General features: G+C 37.7%; 1 protein-coding gene across 1 annotated transcript in view; it reads left to right on the forward strand.

Moving 5' to 3' along the window:
* The window catches only part of LOC130103159 (kinesin-like protein KIF3C), a 28,764-nt gene that overhangs the window by 10,545 nt on the left and 2,165 nt on the right, over window positions 1-16,054 (forward strand). The window contains exons 2-7 of the mRNA XM_056269358.1: window positions 7,446-7,547; window positions 7,682-7,804; window positions 10,198-10,316; window positions 10,472-10,588; window positions 13,366-13,474; window positions 13,711-13,862. Coding sequence (XP_056125333.1) covers window positions 7,446-7,547; window positions 7,682-7,804; window positions 10,198-10,316; window positions 10,472-10,588; window positions 13,366-13,474; window positions 13,711-13,862 — 722 coding nt within the window. The remainder of the gene's footprint in view (window positions 1-7,445; window positions 7,548-7,681; window positions 7,805-10,197; window positions 10,317-10,471; window positions 10,589-13,365; window positions 13,475-13,710; window positions 13,863-16,054) is intronic.

Consider the following 16,054-nt stretch of genomic DNA (forward strand, 5'->3'; position numbering starts at 1 on the left):
AACTAGTGTGTATGAGTTTTCCTGTTCGGCTGATGACGTTTAATGTTCCTGACAACTTCTGCAGTCCCATTTAGACGCTTGTAAGTAAAGGCTTTAAAAAAATCACATGTGGGGTATTACTGGTGTATATTATGTATGTTGTAGAATAAAACATGAAAATATATTAAGCTTGTGTTCACCACAGACCTTATTTCAGGCATTTAACCAAAAACCCATTCAAAAAACCAACAGGCTTCCAGACGATTAAAGCGGAAGTGCCAAGATGCTGTTTTCTGGGTTTTTGCCTACAAAAATATGTCATCCCTGCAGCACTTTATACTATATACATATTTATTAAAAAACAAGTAGCGATAGTAGGGATTATTCCACTCTAAACATTTTATAGTTGCAGCATGTGAGTGACGTCCAGTTATCATCTTGGAAAAAGTAATTTCACATTTTAAATCCATTTTTGTGTTAAGAATTTTGTTTAGGCATCCGGGACAATATTAACCCAAGAAAAACATGTTGCAATGCTCAACGCTGCAAAAACATGATGTACATAAAAACCTTTGCTGTAAATTTGATTTAACCCTTATGTCACCCCCCCCCCCCCCCCCCTTTTTTTTTATTTATAAAAATGCACGTTTCGAACTTAAATGGTTGTAATTCAAGAATGCTTTGGAATATAGACGTAAGATTGGTCTTGTTTTAAAGAAGACATTTGGCAGATTTTTGTAGAAGTGAAATAAATTAAGAAAGTGAAACAGAAAAAAGGTTATAGAGTTTATGAAAATGTACAATGTAAAAAATTGGATTATTTATATAAAATATACATTTTCAAAACCTGGGCGACTCTAAAACTGCAAAAAAATCAAAGTCAAAAATCTGAACAAGTTGTGTTTCAAATTTTAGGTTGATATCTCAAAAAATGAGCTTTCAGTGAGAGTGTATTTGGGCGCAGTACCGAACGCTTCCACTAGGTCACAACCAGACTCCATTACTGCCCATATAAGGGCGCCCCCATTTCCATAAGTGTTTTGAGTGATCTGAACCATTATTTCCACAGTTGTCATGCAATTTATGAAGCAGACATCCTATTCAGAAGTAGTAAGGGAAGTTTGGCAGATTTTGAATTCAACCTCTAAGAAACACAAAAAGAACAAGTATGTGCATTATAGCTCGCTGCCACCTCACAAATGGTGAATCTATTATTTTTTTCTTTATATTTAAAACATTTTCAGACCTTTTTTTCTAAAATAATTGAATGGATGCTATCTTTTGAACTTTTGGCATGAAAACAAAACTGAGGTTTCTACCCTTCTTACATGATTTTCATGTTCATTGCCATTTCAAAATAAAGGTCTGAACATGCCTTAGGAGTATGAAAGTATTCTTGTTGCAAATTGATAAATTACGGCTAATTTATTTTGAAAATCAATCACCAAATATGGAAAGTAGAGATTGTAAGCTTTCAAATGATATATAGTTTGTCAAGATTAGTTTAGGTTTAGTATAGGATATTACTGTTTTAAAAATGTAATGGATTTGGGCCCACGGGTGGGCCGGTGACACTTATAAAGCTGCTATTGACACTTTTAACCATTGGTTGTTGTTGTTTTTTTTTAAACTGTGCAGTCATGCAATATTTTCTTACATATTATTATCTAAAAATGATTTTTCAGAGTTGTAAGTAAAACAAAGATTATTCAAGTGTTTTACAAGAAAACGTTGGTCTTTCTTCTTCAAAATATCATGTTTATTCAATATGTTGCTTGCCTTTTCTTTTATGAATTATTTGTGAAAATGTATTATTTAAAATTGTGAAAATTGTTTCAAAGTAAATCCTACACTCATTTTTTTCCAGTGTTTATCTACGAAAATGCACGGTAGGAATTTTATGCATACATAATATTTGCATTATGGACATCAGTGGTGTATATAAAGTATTTGAGTAAAATGTAATTAGTTACTGTACTTTAGTATATTTTTGGCTTAAGCAACTTTTCGACATATCTATAGATTTTTTAAGGTATATCTTTAACTCCAATACATTTGTAATGAGTAATGCAATGCGAAACCAACACGTCCAGTCCAAGTAGGCTTTGACTTAGGCTTTACATTATTTTATGTATCCGTTATTGAAGAGACCTTTTTGAAGGATATTGGTTTACTAATGCCCTTTTTGAGCACTTGAGCTTAACTAAGACTTGAGAGGTGTTCGTTTAACATATGTCCAGCTTTATTTTGACTTAAACGTGATTGCTCTCCTCACAAATAATCATGTTTCTTGTTTTTCACTGGCATGTCTCTTATAGGTGTTGAGGACTAGCGCATCTTTGAGCCTACATTCAGTCTGAGTAAAATACTTAAGTACTGTTAAAATCAGATACACGAAGACTTTTACTCAAGTGGTATTGAAATTGGGGACATTGGAGTCATTTTTGCTGTAAGGTATCTGTACTTTTACTTTACTCCTCTGATGGACAGTATACATTCTGCACATTTAGTATGAGTAGTGTGGTGCCGTTCCAAACATAGCTCATGACTCAGTTCTTGCCCCAGATTCATTCTGCTTCTCGAGTCTTATTGAGAATCCCCAGCGCTTGTGTCCTTGTTTCACCTGTGGAACAGACTAAACCGCTTCACACACGCTTTTAGCCTTTAATGTCTGTTTACAAGGCTGTTTTCTAGTTTAATTATAGTGTCATTTAAAGAAAGGATGTGGGGGCGAGACAGACAGACAGGAAGAAACCTAATTATACTGTGTCCTCTGGGATTGTTTGTGTGTGTGGCTGTATTTGGAGTAGCATAGTATCATACTACTGTACTCGAACTATTTATACAGTAGTACCAGTGTTTTTAATGTGAACACAAATAACAAAACCAAACATTGATTCAAACACAACCCCAATGATCTTATTCCTAAATCACAACGATTCGACTGTCTATTAAACCTTTGACAAATCCGATCACAGCGGAACATTTAAATCTGAATCTACTTGATACTTCAAATTACGATTGTATCGATTACATTGTTACACCAGTAGGTGGCGATTTGACTATTAAAAAATAGATTTGTCATTTAATCATTCAAGATATTCTTTCAAAAACGATGATTCATCCAGTTATGAAACAAGTGAAGTCTTTATGAGTGAGTCATTGAATCATTCATTCAACCCGATTAAAAAAAAAAAAATCTAATTAATTAAATATTTAATTAAAAATTTATATTTCATATTTAAAGGAGGCTGCAGCAATTAACAATGTGTCAGAACCTCTAGTAAATGTGGGAGAATCGTGATCTATATAAAAAAACATGATTCTTAATTTATCCATAATCGTGCAGCCTCTAACCAAAACTATGTATAAAAAAATTGTTAATTGAAATAAACCTGGAAGAAAATAGAATATAAATATAAAAAACTTAAACTTAAGAAAAAATAAATGACATAGAAATGTTACTTTGGCAAATTTAAGTTGAAATAACATTACTAAAACTGAAACAAAAATAAATTAAAGTTTAAATATAATAAAAATATATTTTTAAAGAAAAAACACATGAGCTTAAGTTACAATTTAAACTGAAAATTATAAAAACAAAGCCTAATTCAAAGTATTACTATAATACTAAATAACACTGCTTTATACTGTATTTTTTTTTAAAACATGGAATCTCCTTCTTGACTTATTTGATCAGACTGCCCTGCCAAAACGTTACATAAATTACACAAAGAGCAATCTGTGCATTTAACCATTATAACTGAATACCACTTGCTGAATTAAACATGTCACACAGCTGTTTCACATCATTATATAATATATACTATGCAGTACGCTAGTCCTCGATTCCAAACATAGTCTGTATGTGCTGACAGTAAACATCAGTCATTGGCTTTCTCCCAGGATGCTTTGCTGAAATATTGATGCGTCAGCGTCTATGTGCAGGTAGGCGGAGCTTCAGTCAGAAGCTCCTGGCCAATGAATTCCTCACCAGTGTGAATACATAATGACCCAGACTCGTCCTGAGCTCTGTTGCCATGGTGACCGGAGTGTGGGGGGTCTGGATGGAAAGGTCTCTGTTAAACGAGAGCATCTTCACTGCTGAGATGTGTGTGTGTGTGTGTGTGTGTGTGTGTGTGTGTGTGCGTGTGTGTGTGTGATGACGAAGCGTCATGCTGACGGTCTCCCTGAGGCCAATGTCTATTTTAAACTGGCACGAAAAGGCATCTCTCTGTTTCTTTCTTTCTCTATACTGTATTTTATTTTCCATCACTACTGTAATAGTATATACCATGTACAAGCAGTCTAAATATGTGTAAAGGGTTCTGCTCCATTTTATTTAAATTTCTTTTTCATTTCATTTTGTCAAAAATATTTATTATATTATTGGTACTGAACTACTACAACTGAAATGAAAATAAAGTTAGACAGAAATATTTTTAAAAAATCAAAAACTAAAGAAATGACAAAAGCACATAGAAAAATGATTAACATTAAAAATTATTAATTACCTGCCTGAGTGTGGAAAGGGTTGAGCATTTATTTAGGTTTTTTTATGACTTTCTTCTTTCAGCCGTACAAAAAGTGAAAAAAGAGTTATATTAAAAAATATCCTGGCTCTTACCAGCTTTATAATGACATTGAATTATTTTTGAAGCTCAAAAAGCGCATCCATCCATCATAAAAGTAATCCATATGACTCCAGTGGGTTAATAAAGGCCTTCTGAAGTGAAGCGATGCGTATTTTAAAGAAAAATATACATATTCATAACTTTATAAACTATAATCACTGGCTTCCGGCAACAGCCGTACGCGCGTTCATGAGAGAGTCGAGTTCTGGCGGAAGAGTGACCTCTGACCCGACGCGTGATGAGGCGTTGCATAAGCGTAGGTGAGAATTGACGAACGCGGACGTGAAGAGGACTAGCGGCGCCAGGATTTTAATTGTAGGTGGGCCTCCAGAAAACTGAATGGGCCAGTTAAAGGTGAACTAAGTAACTTTTTTACCTTAACCGAACAGCTTTGGAGTCATTGTAATGTTTATATTACTGATTTCGTGTTGAATGGTGGTCGTCTCGCACCCCCCTGGTGCCTGTGAGCCGCAAAACCACCCTTGCAACTTTGGGCCAGTGAGCCGCCGGCCTCAGTGTTAGGAAGTATCGTGTGATATCAGGTCTCGCGAGGTAACGAATTGCTTTACGGCAAAAAACAGATCTGATAAAATTCTGATAAAATGAGCATCAAACAGAAATAACCCGGCGCCGTATACATGTGGTGTTGGGGGCGCGCAGCTCTTAAAGGGGCCATACCTTATTTCCACTCGATACAGCGTCCATCCTACTGAACAGGTACCGGTGTACAGGGGGAGGGGATCCGGCCGTGAGTGCGAGCCATCTCTGCGTGAGTGCTATTCACGACAGTACAAGTGCTCCACAGTGACTCTAGGGGTCGCTGTTTGATAAAAACGGAATTCCTACTTAGTGCTGCTTTAAAATAAGCCAAAAAAAAAATGTGTTCCCCTTCATCTCCGTTTAAGCGCTTTTCTGCGGCACTGCTTTGCTGTGCGTTTCATATTAGCTAATAGCTACCGTCTGTGTCTGTCTCATTGAGCTTGCTTGAAAAGCTTGCGCGCCAACGTCGTTCATTTCGCTGGTGACGATGCAGCCTGTGGGCAGGCTTATGAGTCCACACGTGGGGTAGAAGCCGCTGATTGGCTGAGAAGCTTTCACTCAAAGCTTTCCTCGGGGTGCTTATTGGATGAACTGCTATAATGAAAATCACTCACTACTCACTATAGGCCTGGGTCAAAATGGGCGGGCCCAGACCTAAAATGGGTGGGCCCAGGCCCACTCGGGCCCAATGATAGCGCCACGGGTAGAAGAGGATAGAGAAAAACAAAACACCGCTCACGGATTAGAAGCCTAAAAAGAGAAGTTTTTGATATAAGAGAAGATGAGCTTGAGTTTTCATCCGTCACCGTCAGGTCAGAGGTCACTCCTCCGCCAGAACTAGACTCGCGTCGTTTTTGTGCTTCAAAATCCAAGTTACCATTCACTCCCATTATAAAGCCTGGAAGAGCCAGGATATCTTTTAATATAACTCTGATTGTGTCATTTTTGTTTTTACTGTGCAGTCGTGCTATATTTGCGCACTGTCATTTACAGTATAGATTTTAAGTCATTTACACCTATAGGCTTGAGGGTAAGTCAATTTATTGGGTCATTTTGATTTTTTTGGGTGAACTATTCCTTTAAGACCAGTTAATAGTAATGGACCGAATATTATGTCACCTAATTAATATTCATGAGCATGCTGATGAGGTTTAGAATAGCCTCCACCCTCTGTGTGGCTGTACATTAACACAGGAAGGTTTTGGTTTCATCCCTTGGGACACAAAGCACTTTTTTCTCCATCTTTCCATGTCTCTCTTATTTTCTTTCTATTATTTTTGTCTATTCATCTTCCTCCTCCTCTCCTCCCGTTCCATCCGTTCCAGTCCCGTGATCACAAAGGCAGAGAGAGAAATGAGTCGTATTCTGCGTGTGTGACCCAGAGAGACGTGTCCCGTGAAGTCTGATGTGTTCTGACAGGGTGTTTTGGATGTTACGAGCGCTGGTCTGATGGCCCGTGCGGGTCAGCTGTAGTTCTGGGCTCAGTCTTTGTTCTTCTCCCTGTTGTGGCCCTTTTGACAATAATCTTTGTGTGTCGCTAAAGCCGAGAGCTGCTGCTGTCCACAATGAGAGCTCTGTGCTGTCGGGAGGGGGAGGACGCCGAGGTTATTTTCATCATGCATTCGAAAAGGTCCTTCACACTGACAGCCATTTGTAGCCGTTTTCAATAAGAGTTGGTGATTTCAGACAACATGAGTGACAGTGATTCTTTGTAGTGCAACAAAATCGAGCAGTTTTCTGCAGCATCACACTGGGTAGCTCCGCCCACAGCGATATCTCATTGGTTCAAAGTTCCTCTCCATTAAAAAAAAAAGCAATATACTGTATATATATATATATATATATATATATATAATGTGTGTGTGTGTGTATAGTCTCACTGTTTCCACAAAAATTTAAGCAGCACAACTGTTTTCAACATTGATAATAATCAGAAATGTTTCTTGAGCATCAAATCATCATATTAGAGTGATTTCTGAAGGATCATGTGACACTGAAGACTGTAGTAATGATGCTGAAAATTGAGCTTTGATCACAGGAATAAATGACATTTTAAAGTATATTCAAATAGAAAATGTTATTTTAAATAGCAATAATATTTCACAATATTACTGTTTTTGCTGTATTTTGCCTTGGTGAAGTAAAATAAAATAAATTAAAAATGCAAAAATGTTTCTTCAGGTTTGGGCATGTCTGTAGTCATTATAATGAGCTTTATTTAAAAGCAGTTTAAGTCTATGATATGTCCTAATTAGTGTGTGTGAACTCTACATGTGATCTTCTGGTTGCTAGGCGATGGAGAGCAAGCTGCTGGTTGGTGGGAAGAACATTATTGATCACACTAATGAGCAACAGAAGATGATTGAACAGAAAAGACACGAGATTGCCGAACAGGTAACATGCATAGTTTTAATGTTTACATTACACGAGTGGTGCAAAAACGACACACTTCACCGTTAGCATCTGTATGGCATTCTGTGCTCATTATTAACACACAACTGTGTGTGTAAATCTGTGTGTGTGAGCAGACACGCAGAGAGAGGGAAATACACCAGCAGGTGTTGGATCAGGATGAGGAGACATTAGAACTCAGAGAAACGTTCTCCTCACTGCAACAGGAGGTGGAAGCAAAGACCAAGAAACTCAAAAAGGTGAGACACACACACACACACACACACACACACACACACACACACACACACACACACAGCTGAACTGAGGTGAAGCGTGGTGTAGATTGTAGAAGCTCACATGCTGATGGCATCACATTCAGAGGTTGCTAACCATGAGAACGTCCCTCTTTTGGGACCAGTGGCTTCTAATATTAAACAATTGCGAATACTTATAATTATATATAATAAGATCATTATTTTCTGTTTTTATTTGGAACTTGATGGATGCAAAGCAAAAGATTATTCATAACAAATGAATGTCCTTTATTTTATTTCACAGTCCACCATGTTTATTTATTATTTACAAATGTCTCTTGAGCATCAAATCATCATATTGGAATGATTTCTGAAGGATCATGTGACACTGAAGACTGGAGTAATGATGCTGAAAATTCAGCTTTAATCACAGGAATAAATTCTATTCTAATATATATTAAAATAGAAAACAGTTATTTCAAATTATGATAATATTTCACAACATTCCTGTTTTTGCTGTATTTTTGATCAAATAAATGCTTGGTGAGCAGAAGAGACTTCTTTTAAAACGTTAAAAAATCTTACTGACCACAAACTTTGCCCATCCCAACATTACCAGTAATGCTCATTAACAAGCGTTACATCACGACTCCTTTGAATGAGACTTAAGCAACCACTGAATATTGAGTGACAGTATATAAATATGGCAGCACTGAGTTCCCTAACTCCTCTGTTCCTTTTGCTCCCCCTTAATTCTGGACCTTTGACATTTGACCCCTGGAACACCCCTGACCCCACATCCCCGTGAAAATTAAACACCTTTTATCAGTACAAGAAGGTTAGTTTGTTTTACACTTGCTCGGTTGCTGACTGTCAGAGGCTACGAGGCTAATGCTAAACGCTAGTCTTGGCATTAAAGCTTTCACAGCAACTAATTCAAGCCGACCTGCATTAATCGTCATGGCTACCGCTGGCATGCTAACCACCAAAACCCTCTTTCTGAATCTCTGATGACTTCAGAGATTTAATTCTCAATAGTAGACAGGCAAAACAGGACTGAGCTCCACCGTTCCCATCTGCACGCCACTTCCTGGCAGAACTCATGACTTCCTGTTGGGTTGTAATGGAGTAACTGTTGTGATGTTCAGTGGAACACACTGCACCTGACCTCACCTTTACATGCTCCTTCCTGAGCTTCACCTTTAACCCCTGCTGCGTCACACTGGACGTCTCACACTAACACTGACGGGATCACTGACCACAGTCATAGCATGATGAGCTGATGATGAGATAGATGGATACATGGATGAAGAAGATGAGGATGATGAGGAAGGATGTATGGATGGATGATGAATGTGATGAAGCATGGATAATGATGATGATGAAGATGGATGATGATAATGATGAAGGCTGAATGATGATGAAGGATGATGGAGGACAGGTGATGATGGATGGATGATGAAGGATGAATGAGGATGATAATGGAGGACATGATGATAGATGGATGAGAGGATGATGATGATGATGATGATGGAAGGATGGATGGATGGATGATGATGATGAAGGACTGATGATGATGATGTATGGATGGATGATGATGAGGACATGATGATGGATGGATGAGAGGATGATGATGATGATGAGGAAGGATGTATGGATGTATGTAAGATGATGATGAAGAACAGATGATGAATGAATGGATGGATGATGATGAAGAACAGATGATGAATGGATGGATGATGATGATGGAGGACAGATGATGGATGGATGATGAAGGATGAATGATGATGATGATGATGATAATGGATGGATGAGAGGATGATAATGATGATGAGGAAGGATGTATGGATGGATGTATGATGATGATGAAGAACAGATGATGATGGATGGATGATGAAGGATGAATGAGGATGATGATGGAGGACATGATGATAGATGGATGAGAGGATGATGATGATGATGATGATGATGATGAGGAAGGATGGATGGATGATGATGATGAAGGACTGATGATGGTGATGTATGGATGGATGATGATGATGAAGGATGAATGATGATGAGGACATGATGATGGATGGATGAGAGGATGATGATGATGATGAGGAAGGATGTATGGATGTATGTATGATGATGATGAAGAACAGATGATGAATGGATGGATGATGATGATGGAGGACAGATGATGATGAGGAAGGATGAATGATGATGAGGACATGATGATGGATGGATGAGAGGATGATGATGATGATGATGATGAAGGACAGATGATGATGATGTATGGATGGATGATGATGATGATGATGGAGGACATGATGATGGATGGATGAAAGTATGATGATGATGATGGGTGTATGGAGGATCACATGTCTCTCTCTCTCTCTCTCTCTCTCTCTCAGCTGTATGCGAAGCTTCAGTCTCTGAAGGCTGATATTCAGGATGTGAACGATGAGCATGTGAGGAGTCGACAGGAGCTGGAACAAACACAGAATGAACTGACCCGAGAGCTCAAATTCAAGTGAGTCTGACTCTAAACACACGGCTACCGGTGATGACGTCTCTGAAGGGAAGCTTTGTCAATGGATTGTAGGAACAATTCTGTCTCCAAAATAAAATGACAGCTATACACACCGCTGCATATAGTGCTTACAGCTCATGTGTCTGTCTCTGTAGATATCTGATCATAGAGAACTTTATACCTCCTGAAGAGAAGAATAAAATAATGAACAGACTTCAGTTTGACACGGAGGAAGACCAGTGGAAGTTTCAGCCTCTCGTCCCGGCAGAGAAGTGAGTGAACATCGATCTATACATGTGATGCATCGGATCAGAACACATCAAACGCATTATTGCATATTTTAGAATAATAGTAAAGTTATAAAAATTATGAAACAACACTAGTGGAAATATGGGAGTTATGTAGAGTTATACCATGGTCTGGGTGAATACTCGATTCTGATTGGCTGCAGGGTGTCCATTAAAAAGTGATAGAGGACACCTAGTAAAGGAGTTCTGGTGAAACTGACTGTTTACTGTTCGAAATTAATAAATAAATGCGCTGGCTACATCAGCTGTGAGTAACCATAGCAACAGGCAGTCAAAGTATCCGTTTACAATTTTTTTTTTTTTTTTTAACTATGCCTACCTGTGTGTTTTAACTATAGGTAAAAAAAAACGAAAGTGTAACGGCCATGGCTAGACAACCCTAACTTACATGAAAAAAATACGTTAACTTTCTGGCTCGTAAGTTAGCTAAACTGAAGGGTTCGACGAGCTGAGCGGACCATAAATATCTCCGTTTGCTAAATAAACCGTCAGGCGTAACCAGGGAAACCAAGTTATTGTTTGTAAAAACTTTAGATTTTCGATTGTAAAACTAATTAAAATATTAACTAATGTTTTAAAAATGTGTTATTTGGCAAGTGACCATGATATAAGCGGGTTAATGTCCATTGTCAGGTATTAATGGACTAACGGACTCCGCTGCGCGTCGGACGGTTCACGCCTCGCCGGCATCCATTAATACCTGACAATGGACACCTCGTCATGCATTAACCCTTACTTAATTTTTAGTTTTGTAACAAAATATATATATAGGCAAAAATGTTTATTTGTTTACAAAAGCAAAAGCCTTAAAGGCAGGGTAGGCGATTTGTTCTAGAAACATTTTTTTGTTATGCTGGTTGAAAGTCTCTCCACATCCTGATAGCAATCACTAAGTGAGATGGTATAAATGTATTTATATATGTATATATATTGTCTGTGGAAGGCGTAGGACCACAACATGTTCGTCCAATCATTGCATTTGGTCTGAGTGCAGTGATACGATGTCCTATCTGACTGTCAATGTATTTCCATACCTCCGCCGCTCGCGCCGTTTACAGTTCCTCCTGAACCAAAACAACGAGCGAATGCTTCGTTCACGCCATAACTACTGTAATTTGGAAGAGATGGAAACCAGGGGCGGAGCCAGACGATGTAAACATTCGGGGCTTAGCCCAAACCTAGGGGGGTCCGGGGGCATCCTCCCCCGGGGAGATTTTTTTTCCCATTTACGTCAGCTAAATGCACTATTTTTCAGGCTGTTTGAGATAATAGAATGCCTAAAAATCTATACACTATCTGGGAAAATGATGATACTAAAAAAATGATGATAGATAGTTAAAAAAAAAAAAAATCACCCAGTAGAGCCTACAACCTATTTTGTATTTAATTGTTCTCCAGCTGCAGTCAATCCAAAACACCAAAAATGTTAAGGATGACTCCATTTTCACCCCTGGCAAATAAAAACAGGCAACTGACTATTTTTAAGTTGGCCTACATGGGTAAAATTGGAATTTGGTGTAAACATCATTATTAATCTTAAGTTCAGTTCTGTTTAGTTTGTGCTTAGCTGACAAATTTGCTAACGTTACATCAGAATCCATGCCATAATAATTTAGGCTGGTCTACTAGCAAACAGCAAATGCTGCAGTGCCAAGTAAATGTGCTCTTCAATACTCTGAATCGATTATCAGTCCAACAGAAGAACATTTACTAAAATTATATTTCTTTGGGAAATTGCACAGTATGATAAACAACATGACCATATATTATTATGTTACGGTACTTTATTTGTTTGACTACTGGTCACGTCTGACGCTGCTTCTGAATCTCTCTCCTGCCGGTGAAGTTTACTGTTAGTGTTCCGTATAAAACACTTAGTTATGTCCATATTAACTTTAGCCGGTTAGCCAGTAAGCTCGCTACGACGCCGGTGAAACATACAACAGCCCGCCAGCCCCTAATGACAACCATAGGTCAGTAAAAGACGACGAAGAAGAAGATTTATATTCTTCTTCGTTAGTTTTTATTGGCAGTTGGCAAACAAGCTGAGTGATGCGCGATGCATTGAAGTCCGCCACCACGCCGCATGGTAATAGAGCTTTTGTTTAATTTTTTGCCGCTCCAGACAGAAAGACTGAGAGGAAATGAAACAAAGTTGAAGTTATTTTAAAAAACCTAAAAGATTCGGGGCTTTTGACAAAACATTCGGGGCTTAAGCCCAATTAGCCAATTAGAAAATTGCCTACCCTACCTTTAAGAATCATGGTACTTCAAAAATACCATGGTATTATACCATAGTACTTCATGTAAGTGACGTCATTGTCTGACACAGGGTTATTATCATTAACTAAAACTAAAACCATAAAAAACATTTTCTTTACTTGAAATTAAATAAACGTGAACTGAAATAAAATAAAATATTACAAAAACATATTTTATTACAGCTAATTCCAGGGCAAAAATTCTAATTTCCGTTTAGTTTTACTAAGATAACTAAAAGAAAATAAACAAACAAACAATTTTTTTTTATAAAAATTTAGACATTAAAAAAAAAAAAATCTTTTTTTTTTTACTGAAATGAAAAGGAAAAGGAACCAATAAAATCTAATTCAAAATATTAACAAATACTATAATAGTATAGCAATGATCTGACATGAGTGGTGTAGTGCTTCACTGAGCAGAACAGCTCACGTACGGATAATGAAGTTGATGTTCTTGCCTGTTTTCTGTGTTTCTGACAGTAAATTCACACAGATGAACAGAAGACCCGTCTCTGCTGTGGGATACAAGCGACCAATCAGCCAGTACGCCAGGGTTGCCATAGCGATGGGAGCTCATTCCAGATACAGGGTATGTTTATGGAGAGAGAGATAGATAGATGGAAGAGTAGGAAGAAAAAGTGGAACGTAGCCAGAAGATGTTAAATTAAATGGTTGAAATGAGTTCATGTGCTGGAGCCACGTGATTACGTGCACTGCAAAAAATGTGTTAAGGATGTTTAGACTTTTTTTTTTTTACTTTTAAAAGACAGAAATACTAATAAGAAGAGTGCAGTTTACTTGATTGTCCCTTGTGTCCCTCCATAGGCGGAGAATATAATGGTTCTGGAACTGGACATGACTCCTCCTGTCGTGTTTCAGCTGGACCTCCCGAGGTCTCCATCTCGAGATGTTCTGTTGGACAACACCAGTTACAGAGAGAAATCAGCGTCTGGACGGGTCAGAAAATCTCAGTCATGGTCAGTAAAACTTCAAAGTATTCAACGGCTTGTTAACACAAATATCTAATCAGCCGGCGCATCACATGGCAGCAACTCAATGTAGTTTAGGCATGAGCTGCATCCGAAATCACATACTGTATAGTAGGTAGTTAGTGACCGTTAAAGCTGCAGTCCGTAGCTTTTCCTCTTTGTCGCCATCTCTCTGTTCGAAATCTGTAACTGCAGTGATTCGCGGAATTATCATCTTTACGTGGGTTGTAAATCGGCATGAAACAGCGCGGATGAACACAGTGCTTTGAGGCGAGTGCTGCTGTCAGTCACCGCGCTGTGTGGATACTGGCATACAGAATCACAGATTCACTTTTTGAAAGTTTGACCACCCTTCTGAACAAGTAAGTAAAATCCATTTTTGTTCTGACCAACTAAGGGGGAAAAAGCATTCGACATGATAAGCTTCGTTAGATTTAATCAACGCGATTTACAGCAACCGTGCAAATTATAGCCTAGTTTGTTCTCAAATTGTTCATGTTAACAACATCAGCATTGCGTGACTAATGTTAAATTTAATGTGTTTTATGGTTACATGTGTAGTTCAGAATTCATATTCTCCATAATAGCAAAACGAGAAAGGCACAACAAAGGAAACTCCATAACTGTGTGAATTAAGAAAACGTACTGTTACACGATTGAACTATTGAAATGTCTTACTTGTTCAGCAGAAAAAAGCTGTCTCTTCTTCCGTTTCGAACCCCTTCAAAACACGGAGTTCACGCACTTTTCAAAAGCCCCGCCGATGTTTAAATCCTTGTGTTCGCATGAGACGGTTTCTTTCTCTTTCTCTAGCCACCTTAAATCCGAAGTACGAAGTCTTTTGGGTTTTATAACAGTAGCGCAGTATAGCCGGCTAGCCGAAACTCCTTCTTTATGTGTACGGGTGTGACGTATTGACGCAAAGACATGCTCGAATTTCCCGCGGAAACCCACCAGTACCACTGGAATTAAAATCATTATTACAAGCTAACCGTTTTGAATCTAGCTATGGCAAGCAGATAGTTTTGACCACTGGCAGAATAAGTTTTTTTTAATATAATTATTTTGGATTATTTTTAACTTAAAAAAAGTTACGGACTGGAGCTTTAAAAAAGTATGTTCTATATAGTATGAATGAAATTCAGACGTACGACATTCGCCATGTTGTCACTGTCATGTGATCTACCAGCGCCAGTTGCGTCACTTCACTGCCATGCACAAATCCTGTGGCCTCATGGGATAGTAAAGTGTCTAACAAATGCACACTTCAGAACCTCGCTGGAAGTAGTAGGTCATCTGGGGACTTTTCGCCTAGTGTTTTATGAATACTATGAATTCAGACATACTTCTTTTGTCACAAAACGTTTCGCCTACTATATAGTATGAAAGTAGGGATATTTGGACACAGCGATGGTCAAGACGATCTGCTGAAATTCACACTGAGCATCAAAATAGGAAAGAAAGGTGATTTAAAAACCTTTGTATGTATGTATATATATATATATATATATTAGTGCTGTCAAATCGATTAATCGCATCTTACATAAGTTTTTGTTTATATAATATATGTGTGTAAATATAATTATATTTATATGTATTACACATAAATATACTGTATATGTATATGTGTGTGTACACACCCATATATTTATGCACACATATATATATATATATATAAATTTGTGTGTGTGTATATATATATATATATACACAAATTACACACACACACACACACAGACATGCACACACACACGATATATATTAATATACTGTATATAGAAACATATATTTACACACACACACACATATATAAATATATATATTAGTGCTGTCAAATCGATTAATCGCATCTTACATAAAAGTTTTTGTTTATATAATATGTGTGTATAAATATAATTATATTTATTTGTATTATACATACATATACTGTATATGTATATGTATGTGTACACACCCATATATTTATGCACATATATATATATATATACACTCACCGGCCACTTTATTAGGTACCCCATGCTAGTAACGGGTTGGACCCCCTTTTGCCTTCAGAACTGCCTCAATTCTTCGTGGCATAGATTCAACAAGGTGCTGGAAGCATTCCTCAGGGAGTTTGGTCCATATTGACATGATGGCATCACACAGTTGCCGCAGATTTGTCGGCTGCACATCCATGATGC

The sequence above is a fragment of the Rhinichthys klamathensis genome, unplaced genomic scaffold (assembly GCF_029890125.1).
Source record: "Rhinichthys klamathensis goyatoka isolate OS25496 unplaced genomic scaffold, OSU_Roscu_1.1 h1tg000281l_1, whole genome shotgun sequence".
Lineage (NCBI taxonomy): Eukaryota > Metazoa > Chordata > Actinopteri > Cypriniformes > Leuciscidae > Rhinichthys > Rhinichthys klamathensis.